This window comes from Callorhinus ursinus, unplaced genomic scaffold, assembly GCF_003265705.2.
Source record: "Callorhinus ursinus isolate GAN/ISIS: 27379988/994484 unplaced genomic scaffold, GSC_fseal_2.0 scaffold2, whole genome shotgun sequence".
Classification (NCBI taxonomy): domain Eukaryota; kingdom Metazoa; phylum Chordata; class Mammalia; order Carnivora; family Otariidae; genus Callorhinus; species Callorhinus ursinus.
Genome location: NW_027397064.1, coordinates 45289390 through 45302832, shown reverse-complemented (window position 1 = coordinate 45302832; position 13443 = coordinate 45289390). Strand labels below are relative to the sequence as shown.

At 35.2% G+C, this 13443-nt stretch overlaps 1 protein-coding gene across 2 annotated transcripts in view; it reads left to right on the top strand.

The window, feature by feature from the left end:
• Positions 1-13443, top strand: part of FAM171B (family with sequence similarity 171 member B) — a 61846-nt gene that overhangs the window by 33259 nt on the left and 15144 nt on the right. For both annotated transcript variants that reach the window (XM_025848876.2, XM_073881487.1), the window contains exons 2-4: positions 3760-3993; positions 9684-9776; positions 12658-12816. In XM_025848876.2, coding sequence (XP_025704661.1) covers positions 3760-3993; positions 9684-9776; positions 12658-12816 — 486 coding nt within the window. The remainder of the gene's footprint in view (positions 1-3759; positions 3994-9683; positions 9777-12657; positions 12817-13443) is intronic.

Below are 13443 nucleotides of genomic sequence, written 5' to 3'. Positions count from 1 at the left end.
TGTATAAAGTTTCTAGCACTGGGTTTGGGGTGTGTGTGTGTGTGTGTCTCAAATACCATTAGTTTTTTCCAGTTTGAGCTGGAGAGGACTCTGCTGGTCAGGGTTACATCCTGTCCTGAGGCTACGAGATCCAAGGTGCACAAAGCCAAAGTTTGACCTTGGCAAGTCATTTTTTTCCCTGAATTTGATACTCATTTTCTCATCAAATTTAGTCTTTAACGTAACGATTACATGTGGAAAAATAAAATTATCCTGGATTAGAAAATGTTTTAGAAACACTTATTAACCAAACCCAGCTTCAGAATGTCAGGAGGCTTTAGTGTATCTTATTTTGGCAACTGTTATTTTTACAGGATGAACCAGATGGAATACAGAGTTTTTTTTAATGAATTTAGCTTAGGATCTTACTATACATTGGAATTTGTCTATAAATCAAAGGCTCTGAGAATTTCTGAAATTAATCTTTGGAGCAAATGATTTAATCAAAATCCCCATTCCTGAGTGAGCTGTTGTAGGAGCTGTTGTAGGTACACTTACTTGATTGGAATAAGATCCATTATCAAATTTTATCAGAGAATCTTAATGCCCTTTTAGTTATGTGCCATCTCCTCATATGCTTTATCCTATTTCTGGTGCATAACATTATCCTTCCTTCCTTCACCTTCTCTTATGAAAGATAGGGTAGCCCATTAAATAACACATCCTATGTTTTCAGTTGTACCCTCTATCATTTAAGGTGCTTGCTTTGGAAGCAAGCAACCATGTCTGACTCTGGCTACAAGGAATAAAGGGCCTTTGGGGAGGGATTATGGTACAGCTCATGGATCAGCAGGAGGGGCTTGTATGACCAGCCTTGGGAAAGAGGGGGCAGGGAGACGTGGGAAAGCACAGTGGGTAGGCACGCATAGACTTTCTAAGATGTTTCCATGCCAGAAACCACTAGCTCTTGTGTATCTTCAGCCACATTTCGAGGTCCTCACAATCTTTCTGGCCCCCATTAGTTAGGCGCTTTGTGCCAGTGGTTCAGTGAATTTCATCGAGGGAATTAGGAGGTAGGAGGCTGGGGGAATTATTTTGAATGGGGCAACTTCTTGTCCTCCACACATAAATAGCTATTTGTACTCGGCAGACCTATTCACGGATGTTTGGTTTAGGTGGCCATCGTGTCACATATATTACAACCTTTTATTTATGTTTTTACCCCAGTTATATTTCCCACTTGAGTTTGAGGCCATAGTTTAGCGCGTGTGTGTGTGCTGGGGAACACCTTTTTTTTCTTTTTAATTGATGTCATGTAAGCATTTCTCAGTAATTGCAACACCGTATTCCTTGAGTTAATTTTAGTAGTGTGACCCCAAGACTCTGTTACATGGCGTAAAGATGGCTTTGGAGTCATTCATGGGGACACTGAAGGCTGACAGGGCCTCTTAATATATGTGAACCTTGGGGCAGTCCACATTACCTGTCTGAATCCTCATTTTTTCACTGATAAAGTGGACTTGATATCACATATGTTACAAAGGTATGTTGAGATTTTTGTGATAATATACATGCGAGGCTTGGCATTAGGAAGATGTTTATACCCAGCCCTTCTTCATATTTTGATTTTAAATGTTACAAACATGATTTTTTTTTAACTTTAGAGTAATGGGGTGAACTTATAAGATGATGTGAAATGATGCCTTATCTATTCTCCATATATATATTTGAATATATATGAGATTGTTGTCCTGGAAATTAACAGTGTTTTAGACAGACTAATGGAACCTCGTTTCAAGCTATGACTGCCTAGGATCTAATCCTCCCTTTTCTTTTCCCAATTCACTCTCCCCATCCCTGCACTCTAAGCTTTGGCTGGAGTCGCCTGAAGAGTTCAGTCAGGCAGCTGTAGTGCAGTGGCTCAAGAGCACAAGCTGTGAGGACAGATGGTCCCAAGTTTGTGTCCTGTTTCCTTTCTCTGCTGTGGGTTGGCCATGGCTGATTAACAAACCTCTTTAACCCACAGTTACCAATATACGTGACGAAGAAAACAATAACATTTCTGTAACGAGGGCTTTGAAGAGTAAATGGAATGATGCACTTAAAAATTAACACAATGCCTGGCTCATTAATGCTGAACATATTTTAGCTCTTGAGGTTATAATTAGATATAGTACTAACATATTTTATTAAGATTCATGAGAGGAAATACACTAAAAATGTTTGTGTCTGAATATATATAGAATAGTGTTTGGATAACATTTGACTTTAATTTTAGATTCTTGAAAGGATCAGAGCTCTTTTCTAGCTTGCTACATTATATCTTTCCTAGGACCGGGTGATTACTGTGGTAGTTCTACTTGTCCTTAAAATGTCTTTGTTATGGTCCAAAAACAATTTAAAGTCTAGTTTATATTAATAAAGTTAGAATACATAAGTTGTAACAGTAATTTGGTAGCTGATATTGCAGCCTAGTGTTGACAAGGATTTTTTACCTGACATGCTGTTCTTGCTAAAAATTTTGAGTAAAATGGGTTTTTGTAAATGTAGAGCCACAAAATAAGTCCTTGTGAGGTATTTTTTTAAAAGATGTATTTACTTATTTTAGAGAGCACATGTGCAGGGGTGGGGGGGTGCAGAAAGCGAGAAAGAAAGAGAGAGAATCTCAAGGAGACTCCTTGCTGAGTGGGGAGCCCGATGTGGGGCTCCATCTCAGGACACAGATCATGACCTGAGCGGAAACCAAGAGTCAGACACTTAACTGACTGAGCCACCCAGGCACACCCTCTTGAGGTATTTTTACTGATGACTCTGATGTTTGTGAAATGGTCTCCAATTATGGAGTAATAATTTTTATTAATAATGATATTAAGTGACAACCAACCACCGTGCTGAGCACATTATTTGCATTATCTCATTTTATTACCTCAAAGTAGTTATTCTCCTGATTTTACAGATGAGCAAATGGACTTTGAGAAGTTAACTTCCCCCAAGTCACATATCTAGGGAATGGCAGCGATTGACCTTGACTGACTCCAAAGCCCATTAATAGTGGAAGAGAAGTCATCTTTGGCAAAGGTGTTGTGATACAGGCTTTACAAAGGCATTTGCATGGTGATACAGGTTCTTTTTAAACAAGACATTAACGTTGGGGAAATTCATGAACATATCATCAAGATCTATAAAGCTGGAGGTTTAAGTTAGAAACAAGTTAATTTTGATTTTTCTCAATTTACTATCTTACTATGCTTTGTTATATATTTAACAGATAATACTTTTTGACATTTTAAGGATATTGTTTTGATACTTTGTAATTTGAAACACATCCCTTGCTTTCCAGACAACAGAACAAAAAAAAAAAAAGGAGCCAACCATGCCCTAGGTTTGGTGAGATTGCATTTTATTCTAGGAACTTTGACTATATTTTGAATTAATTGGTAGCATTAGGATTAGTGAGGCCAAGTAAAAATGTGTTTTTCTGAAAAGCAAACCTCCCTTCCCCTCAGATTCACTGCTTCCTTTTCCTTTTTTTATTGGCAGAAAAAATTGGAATAACAACACTGTCTTATTAATAATAAATTTAAATTCAGTTTTAGAAAGAATAATGAACTTGTTGGAATGTTTTTATACCTATTTCTATCAATTCATCCATACATTATGTATTTCTAGATTTTATCAGCAGTTTTGTACTGTTCAGATGTTTTGAATGACATTTTAAGGTATAGCGACATAGACATTCTAGGATCTAACCTGCCATTTCTGGCTTTTTTTCTTCTCCAGTGTCTGTATTTATGCTGAAAGTGCAGGTGAATGACATCATCAGTCGTCAGTACCTGAGTCAAGCAGTTGTAGAAGTGTTTGTAAACTACACGAAAACAAATTCCACAGTAACTAAAAACAATGGAGCAGTGTTGATAAAAGTACCCTATAAATTAGGACTCAGCTTAACCATTATTGCTTACAAAGATGGCTATGTGTTGACACCTCTGCCTTGGAAGACCGGAAAAATGCCAAGTAAGCACTTACACAGTGTTTTGCCTTTACTAAATGTGAAATGTTTTTTGTTTGTTTTTTGTTTTTTTTCTTCTTTGGGAATCTTCTGCTCTGGTGAACTGAAAATGAGAAAACCTATGTGAAATCAATACAGAGAGGTTAGAAGGAGTGCCAGTTTGAAGAAAACATGTTTTTATTTATTTATTTATTTTTCCTACAGAGGTTTGAAGGAATCCTGAGCAAGAGCTCTGTTCAGGTACAAAGCTTGTCTGCAGGTGGCGGAGAGGGGCTTGGCATGCCCAGAAGGTTAGCCAGAAGCAGGGTGGGCCAGATGAAGAAAGGATGCTCTCAAAAGAGGAGGCACAAAGTTTAGATTTATGTGCTGAATAATAAGGCAGTTGTTACAGATTCCTGAGTACCATAACTGTAAGTTGTTTGGAAACTGAATTTATTTAAAAGTGTATGACATTTAGGCCAAAAGCAGGGAGGCTTGTTCCAAAGCTGTGGTTGTGCTCCTGGTGGGTGATAAGCACAGTCTGATGCAAGAGAGGTAGTGAAAAGAAGGTGAGTACCAGAGGCCTACCGAGCAAAGAATTGGTAATTACTGTGTAACCATTTCACGATATATACACATAGCAAATCATCACGCACACTGTAAACTTACACTGTCATGTCAATTATATCTCAATAAATCTGAGGGGAAAAAATAAGAATTGATAGGACTTAGTGTGACTAATTGGATATTGGGAAGTACAGGCCATATAAGATACTAGAATGCAAGTCTGGCTGATTGGAAGTGTGATACATTAGGTAATCTTTTTTCTTAATTGTGATGGTTCTTATTAGAATTTAGATACTTTATTTGGTTTCACAATGGAAACATTTAAATTCTTGAACCACTGTTCAAGTTTAAAATAAGAAAGAAAATGAAAAATGAATTAGATAAACTAAGATTCCTGTGAATGAGATTTAATAAAATCATGACTCAAAAGTCTGAATAGGGATATGTCTAAGGTGAATTCATGGTCTTACATGCTTTAGTTTTTTTAAAAGACAGAAATCAAGCACAATTAATCACTAAATGAAAGTTAGAAGAATAATGAAAGAAACCAAAAGTAAGATGGGAAAAAGGAAATAAAGAAGAAACTAGATGAACATTAATTAGAAAATATAAAGAAGAGATAATTGACAGAATGCTAGTTCTTTGAAATAAATTACACATGCATCTGGCTAATCTAAACAGGCAAGTAAAAGAAAAAAATATATATAAAATTTTAAAAATCATAAAAGTTCTATATCAAATTTGATGGCAGTGAATCTTAAATAATCTTAAAAAACCTAAAACAATTTTGTGATATTATAAATGATTATGTTCATTTTAGGTGAGGTAGACTAATAGTCATGGATAAGATATCCTGAGTAAAGATAGCTTGAGTCAAAGGCTATTAAAAAAAAAGGTACTCCAAATCATTTTATAAAACCAGTACAGCCTTGATTCTGAGACCTAACAAAGGTAATGCAAAATTAAATGCTCTAATATGTGCTCTCTCTCATACACACAAATACTCTTCTATAGACCAATCTTATAACTCTAAATCCAAAAATCCTAAACAGAATTGTAAAGAATTTCACCATTATTTAAATACAGATTTCTGTTAAGACCAAGTAGGATTTTTCTTTATAGGATTATAAGGATGTCAAATGTGTCATTCTGTTAATTTTACATATCATATTAGAACTATCAGATGATAACACTAACAGCTGTCTGAAATGCATTTTATGAGTTCACCATCTGTGCATAACTAAGAACATAAAAGCACCATAAAAACTAGGATCACAAAGATCTTCTTAACATGGTAAATATCTCAAAATCATACTATAAAATATTAGAGGTGATCCTAATAAAATAAGAAACTGAACACATGTCCATATTATTTTACATTACAGAAGTTCTTATCAGAGCAAATATATATCAACAGACCAAAAAAGGGGAATAGCTATTAGAAAGAATCAAAACATTTACTATTTCCAGTTATCATATCCCTGGAAAATTACAAAGCATGAATCTTAAAGTGCTCAAAATTAATGGAATTTGACAGAATTACTGAGTGTGGAATAAGCACTGGTACAAATCAATACATATTCTTATATACCAGAAGTAGTCAGCAGTTATGGAAATAATGAAATCCCTCTCAAACAACAAGGGCAAACAAAATATGCAGGGAAACCTAAAAAAAACTGTGAAATAACAATGTGTTGGGGAAAATAAACTACCAAATGTTACTGATAGACCTTAAAAAAAGAAAACTAAAAACTAAAACCCTGGATAAATGACAAAACATTATAATTTGTTTAGAAAGCCTGAATATTGTAAAGATTTCAGTTCTTCCTAATTTATAGATTTAGTGCATTAAAAAAAAAATCCTGGCAGAATAATCCTTGGAGAATAAATGTATAAAAATACCTGGAAATCATTTTAAAAGAATATTTATTAGAGGCAATTTGCCATTTCAAATAACTAAAATATTATATAGCTACACAATTAAAACTGATACTGTGGTACAAATCAGATACATGTATAAGAAACTGTAATCTATGATAAGGTACAATTATAAATCAGTGAGAAAAGGCTGAATATTCAGTAAGTAGCGTTAGGATGTTTTGGTTAATTATCTGGAGTAAATGAATTTGGTTTCATATTCCAAATATATTTCTCATAGAGTTCAAATGTGGAAAATCAAATCCTATTAAACACAAGAAAATTAAAAAAACTACTTGATTTTTTAAAAATTAGGATGGTCTGGGGCACCTGGGTGGCTCAGATGGTTAAGCGTCTGCCTTCGGCTCAGGTCATGATCCCAGGGTCCTGGAATCGATTCCCGCATCCGGCTCCCTGCTCCTTGGGAGCCTGCTTCTCCCTCTGCTTCTCTCTCTCTCTCTCTCTCTCTCTCCGTCTCTCATGAATAAATAAATAAAATCTTTAAAAAAAAAATTAGGATGGTCTGCATAAACTTTAATGAAAGAGGTCATAAAAAGCAGATTTCACTATTTTTAAAAAAGGTACCATATAGCATGGTGACTATAGTTAATAATAATGTTGCATATTTGAAAGTTGTTAAGAGAGTAGATCTTAAAAGTTCTTATCATAGGGAAAAATGTAACTATGTATGGTGGTGGATCTTAACTAGACTTACTGTGATCATTTTGCAATATATACAAATACTGAATCATGTTGTACACCTGAAGCTAATAAATTATGTTAATTATCTCTAAGAAATAGGGCCAAGGAAAAATATGAGACAATAAGAAGTATATATTTTTAAAAGATCTGAGAGAAGGCAAGTGAAAGAGAGTGCACAAGGAGGGGGAGGGGCAGAGGGAGAGGCAGAGAATCCCAACGTGGGGCTTGATCTCACAACCCTGAGATCATGATCTGAGCCAAAACCAAGAGTCAGATGCTTAACCGACTGAGCCACCCAGGTGCCGGTAGGAGGAATATTGTTTGTTTGTTTTTTTTTAAGATTTTATTTATTTATTTGACAGAGAGTGAGAGACAGCGAGAGAGGGAACACAAGCAGGGGCAGAGGGAGAGGGAGAAGCAGGCTCCCGGCTGAGCAGGGAGCCCGATGGAGGGCTCGATTCCAGAACCTGGGATCATGACCTGAGCCAAAGGCAGGCCCTTAACAACCGAGCCACCCAGGCGCCCCGGAATATTCTTATTATGCAAATAATTCATACAAATTAGTAAGAAAACACCAAGGCCCTGGCTGAATAAGGTAAATGGACAAAATTATGACATAGCAATTTTCAAAAAGAGAAAAACTAATGATTTGTCACTAAGTGTGACAAAATGTTTTATCTTCCTAATAGTCTCAGATTTGTACACCAAAGACATACACATTTCTTAGATTCTTTACCTTAGAAACATTTTTAAAAAGTGCATACTCAGTGTTGACAAAGTGAGGTGTGATGAGTATCCTCAAACATGGCTGGTGGGAGTACAAGTCAACAAAATGATCTGGATAACAATTTTGAAATGTGTGTGTCAAAAGTCTTCAAAATCTTCATAACCTTTGACCAGTATTCCGCTGCTAGTAATCTCTCCTAAAAAAAAACAAATAACTAAAGTTGACAGATATTCATATATAAGGATGTTGATTATTTTTGCAATAATAGTGAAAATGAAAACAATCTAAGTAGTATAGTGGTTCAGTAAGTCTTGATACTTCAAGAAATGAAATATGTGACCTTGAAAATAGAAATAGAAAAGGTTTCTATTGAGGGACAGAAATGCTTATTTACCTTAAATGAAAAAGTAGGGTAAAAATATTCTGTATATAATATTATTTTTTAAAAAAACTCAGGAAAAAATCCATAAAGAGTATACTGAAATATTAGTACTTATTGTCTTTGTTGTGAGATTGTGATGACCATCACTTTCTTCTCCTTTATTTCTCAACCTTTCCATAGTGGATATTCATCCCTTTTATAATGAGAAACATTTTGTCAGTGAAAGGAAATCTACATGTAAATTTTAGTGAAGTTCAGAAGTTTTTCCTCAGGTTTCATAACAAACTGTCAGGGCTGCCCCCATTTTAAGCTACCTCTGACTGAGAGAGTAGCCAAATACGGGAAAGTGCCCTAATTATAATCATCTCAAGGTCCAAGCTACTACCCTAACACTTTCTCTCCAATCTGATAAAGCCATTAAAGTCTATTAATGGCTTCTGAATTAAAATTACACTTTTGCCTGGTAGTCTTCTTTTTCTGTTGTAGGAAAAAGTATATTTTGTTTTATATCCATTCATATCTTTTTATGTTTTATCTTCTTTTTTCTATTTCCTTTACAGCTCTTTGAAATATCTTAAAACATGAAAAGTATTCCCATGCAAATCTGTTTTATCCTGTCCTAAGTGATTTAGGAATATTATGTTATTTCTATTAAATTCAAATACTTATATTGGATAGAGGAGAGCTATCAAATGAGAACTCACTTTTAGTAAGTTTATTTGATCTGATCTTATAAAATGGTCTTTTGTTCCTGCTGCTTCTGACCTTGAAATAATGTAGTTGTCTTTCAGGTCCTCTGCACTTGTCCCACCAGTTACTGAAGGCGCCTACTCTTGCAGGCAGATCTGGCCTCCTCCTGCATTACTACCAGTGGTTGCCTGTGGATCATTTGTTCATTATGTGTTCAACTGTTTTCCTGCTCTGCCAACCCAGAGGCTGGCAGACCCTACTGTGTAATGAAGCGCGCTGCGCCCTTATGCAGGAAGTTTGAAAAAAACAAGCAAGCAGTGGATCTAGTCTCTATCTCAGAGAACCTTGAATTGTGGAGCCAAGATTTTGTAAAAATCATTAGAAGGACCTAATAAGTAACCATTATATAGAGAAAATAGCAGAGGATTCTTCAGGATTATTCAAGCATTTAACCTGACTGTATATAACTGGGGTTAGGGACTATCATTAGTCACTTTGGTACAAACTACTGGAAATAGGCTTAAGTAAAATAAAATTGACCCCTGGCCTTTTTTTCTCACTTTACTGTATCTTCTGTTTCCCCCCTCCATCGTACTTTACATTTATGTTTCCTTGTTTCCACAGTTCCCCCTCCCCTCGCCCCCATATTTTAGAGACTGCCGGAATAGACTATATTTACCTACTTTTCCCCCACATTTAATAAAACATTTTAATTGTGCTGTATTTCACAGTATATTCATCAGTTACACTTTCACTGTTCCCGCAAAGCCAAGCAAATATATGGCTCTTTGAAGACACTGTTTTAATTACTGGGAAATTAGCTGGTAAGTACAACTCTTCTCAGTGATAATAATCACTTTAATTATGTAACTGTACTTCACTAGTGAATCAATGTTGGTTATCCCTTGGAACAAACCCTAAATTGATCAGGGAGGATTAGTACTGCTCTAAGTTGATCTGAACTGGTTCTTATTTCACTGTCAGACTTACAGTGTGGGGTTTTGTGCTCGTCCTTTACTGTTTTAGCACCACCACCACCACCTCCCACCCCTGCCCGAGTAGGTACATTTGACTTTTGGAAATGTTACACAGAGATTCTCAACTTCTTTTCAAAACACCTCTCTCACTGGGCTTTAGTGGTTAGTGAAATTGGTTTGCAGGCACCTTCATCCCTGCATCTAGCATTAAGCCTGCTGCCTGAGCAGGGAAAAGCCCGAGACCAGGTAAGGTCTTTCCTCAGCAGATGGGATTCACCCCACTTGCATATCCCACAGGAAGCCTTATTTTAGGTCTGATTCAAGCTGTGGTCTCCAGTTTCACTTTACCAACCCTGAGAAAGACCGTTTCAGGCTTACCTCTCCCCCCACTGCCACCCCCCCATCTTCCTTAATAGTCCTTAGGGGGAAACCCCAGCATTTAGTCACTCTTTTACTGCATATTGTATAAAACCTCTATAGATGACAACAATTTGCCTTTTTGCGGGGGGGGAATTAATGTTTAGGATTGAGCATAATAGGAATGACTGGTAGAAGCAGAAAATCTTCAAAAATAGAGTCCAATAACAGTCACAGTCAAAGAAATTGTGAAAGTTCATTTTCAGAAGGTTATCTTATTTATTTCTAAAGTATTAAAAAATATTATTTGGGAAAAAAAACTCAGGCATGATTAATTTTGGAGTCATTTACTGAGGAAAGTAGCAGACTCTCTTACTCTTGAACTCGAATGCATTTAACAGAACTGTGAGCTGCTGAGTTTGCTGGTGCACGGCCAAATGGGTGCACAAATGGGTGCACGTGGCATTGTGCGTAGACGGATGACAATTAAATCGGAACTACTGACGACAGAGAGAGGCTACATTTTATGCTGTTGGGACCTTAACAAAAACAGTCCCTCTTCAGCAATTTGTTTTGGTTTTGTTTTGACACCTTCCTAGTTCTTACTGTCCTCTTCAAACTCCATTACAAATTGTAATTTCCTTCAGAATATATGAAATGGATTAGTGTGAACATGCCCATGGGCCACTCTTTTGCATTTTACCAAGCAATAGTGAATGCTCATTTGTCTGGAAAATACTAGCTATGTCTTGGTGTGTCTCCATAACACGGAGCTCTCTTGAGGTCTCAGATCACTTTTACTGCCTCATTTCCCTAAGAGTTGAGCTATTGATAGGGCTAATGAGGAAGGGATGGATGTTTCTGCAGATGTTAAATCCTTCCTTAGAAAATGCCCATCCTCATTTCTCAACTTCCATAAAACGCTTATATTTTTTTTTCCAGGATTTGATCAAAAAAGTGTATGGTTTATGCAATGAAAATGTGTTAGGTTTGTGTGTATTTGTGGGAAAGGGAGCAGGAGAAATTTGAAACTTCAGGAATGTACAAACCTTAGAGAAGCTCAGCCAGACATTTTACTTAGTGTACATGTTTTCAATTGTAAGAAATTTGGGGCTTCAACATAATTAAGGTGTATATTTTAAGTTTTTAACTCTGTATTTGGAAATAACTTCAAATATAGAAATAATTTCAAAATACAGAAAAGTTGGAAGAATCAGAGACAAATAACTCCTGTATACCCTTTACTCAGATTCACCTATTAATAACATTTTATTCCATTTGCTTTACTATGTGTATTGTGCTCTGGGTATGCCTTTTTTTTTTTTCCCTGAACCATTTGAAAGTAAGTTACACATATCATGGCGTTTTACTTCTAAATACCTAAGCATGCAATTCCTAAGAATTAGGGTTATTAAGTAGCCATGGCACAGTTCAGCAAAACTATTTTGTTAGGATAACTTATCATCCAAATTCCCGTTTTGTGCACCGACACATTTTTTTTTTTTCTGACTCCATTTTAGGGTCAGGTGTTGCATTCAGTTTTCATGTCTCAGTTAGCTTCCATTAATCTGAAATTCAAGACATATTTTAAAAGAGTAAGGTGTAGATAGTATGTGTAAAGTGATCAGATGGAAGGTATAAGAGTACTTAAACAATTAATGATTAAATTTAACAATTTAACCAAACAAGAATAATGTGTTTTTTTATTTATATCCCTTATTTTCCAGGTATTATTTTTCTAGCTTCATATGTAAACTATATACTGATTTTGAGAATTATATTACATTTTATTTATCATGTAACTATTTAGAAACTGGTACTTTTAAAATTCTAATAATTTAACTGATTGCTTCTGTGTTTCTCAGTGACCTTTAAAGTCAAAGCAATAGTTGATGTTTTTGATAAGTTTTAATGATTTAAGAGTTGACCCTTGGATTGTTAAAAATGCATTAATTATAGAAGTATCAATATTCTGAGTTCTCACTCCCTAAGTTATATTAAAGGATAGTGAATTCAAAGTTATTAACATGAGATAACATTTATAAATGGAATGATACTTGGATTGGTTCCAGCCCATTCTGGAATGCACCATTAACTCTACTGTTACAGAAATGAAACCCCAAGTGAACCATATGGACTAAAATGGTATGTGGGTCCCTGGAGTGAAACCCCAAAAAAGGGTGAAGAAATTCTGGACAGAAGAATCAAGCAGTTTCTAGGGTAAAGGGCCTTGTGTGATCTAAAGAAAGGAAGATTTATTTATTTCAGTTTTGAATTTAAAATAATGAGATGTTAAAGTGTCCTAAGCAATGATGCTCTGCTTGATATGCATTTGTTTTGTCTATTTATTAATGAGGTTTCCCTTTTCCAGATGCCAAATCTCAACCAAGTGTTCAGTTTTCAAAAGCCTTAATTAAACTACCCGACAACCATCACATTAACAATGTAACAGGCTATCTTACAGTTCTACAACAATTTTTGAAAGTGGACAATTTCCTGTATACAACTGGAATTACTCTCAATAAATCAGGTATTACCTACTTTTTACATAATCATAGTTATAAGAAATAGTACATAAAGCTAGTTATTAAAATGTTTATAGGAAATTCCCTTTTATCCAATGAAAGAAAGGTTATACTAGAATCTTCTGCATACATTTTATTAAGTTAATGGAAAATTTAAGTTGCAGGATATTTCTATCCAAAGGAGGTAAACAAGGTATAGGAAACAGTAATATGTTGTATAACTTTGCAAGTTAAAAAATGTATTTAAAAATGAAAATTTGATTTAAAGAAGTTTATACATATTTTTATAATTTGACCTTCTAGTCAGTCTTACCAAATTAATTATCAATAATTGTTAGACATAAAAAAGTTTATAGATTAGAGTAAGCAATTGGGAGTTTTTCTTCTCAAATATATTTGATATTCCCTATGAGTAAAATTATAAATATTTAAAAAATATATACTGTTGACCCTTGAACAATGCAGGGGTTGTCCCCCCCACTGTTAAAACTTGTATAACTTTTGATTCTCCAAAAACCTAACTACTAATAGCCTACTGTTGACCAGAAGCCCTACCAGTAAGTCTATTAAAACATATTTTGTATATGTGTTATATATTATATTCTTACAATAAGCTAGAGAAAGGAACATGT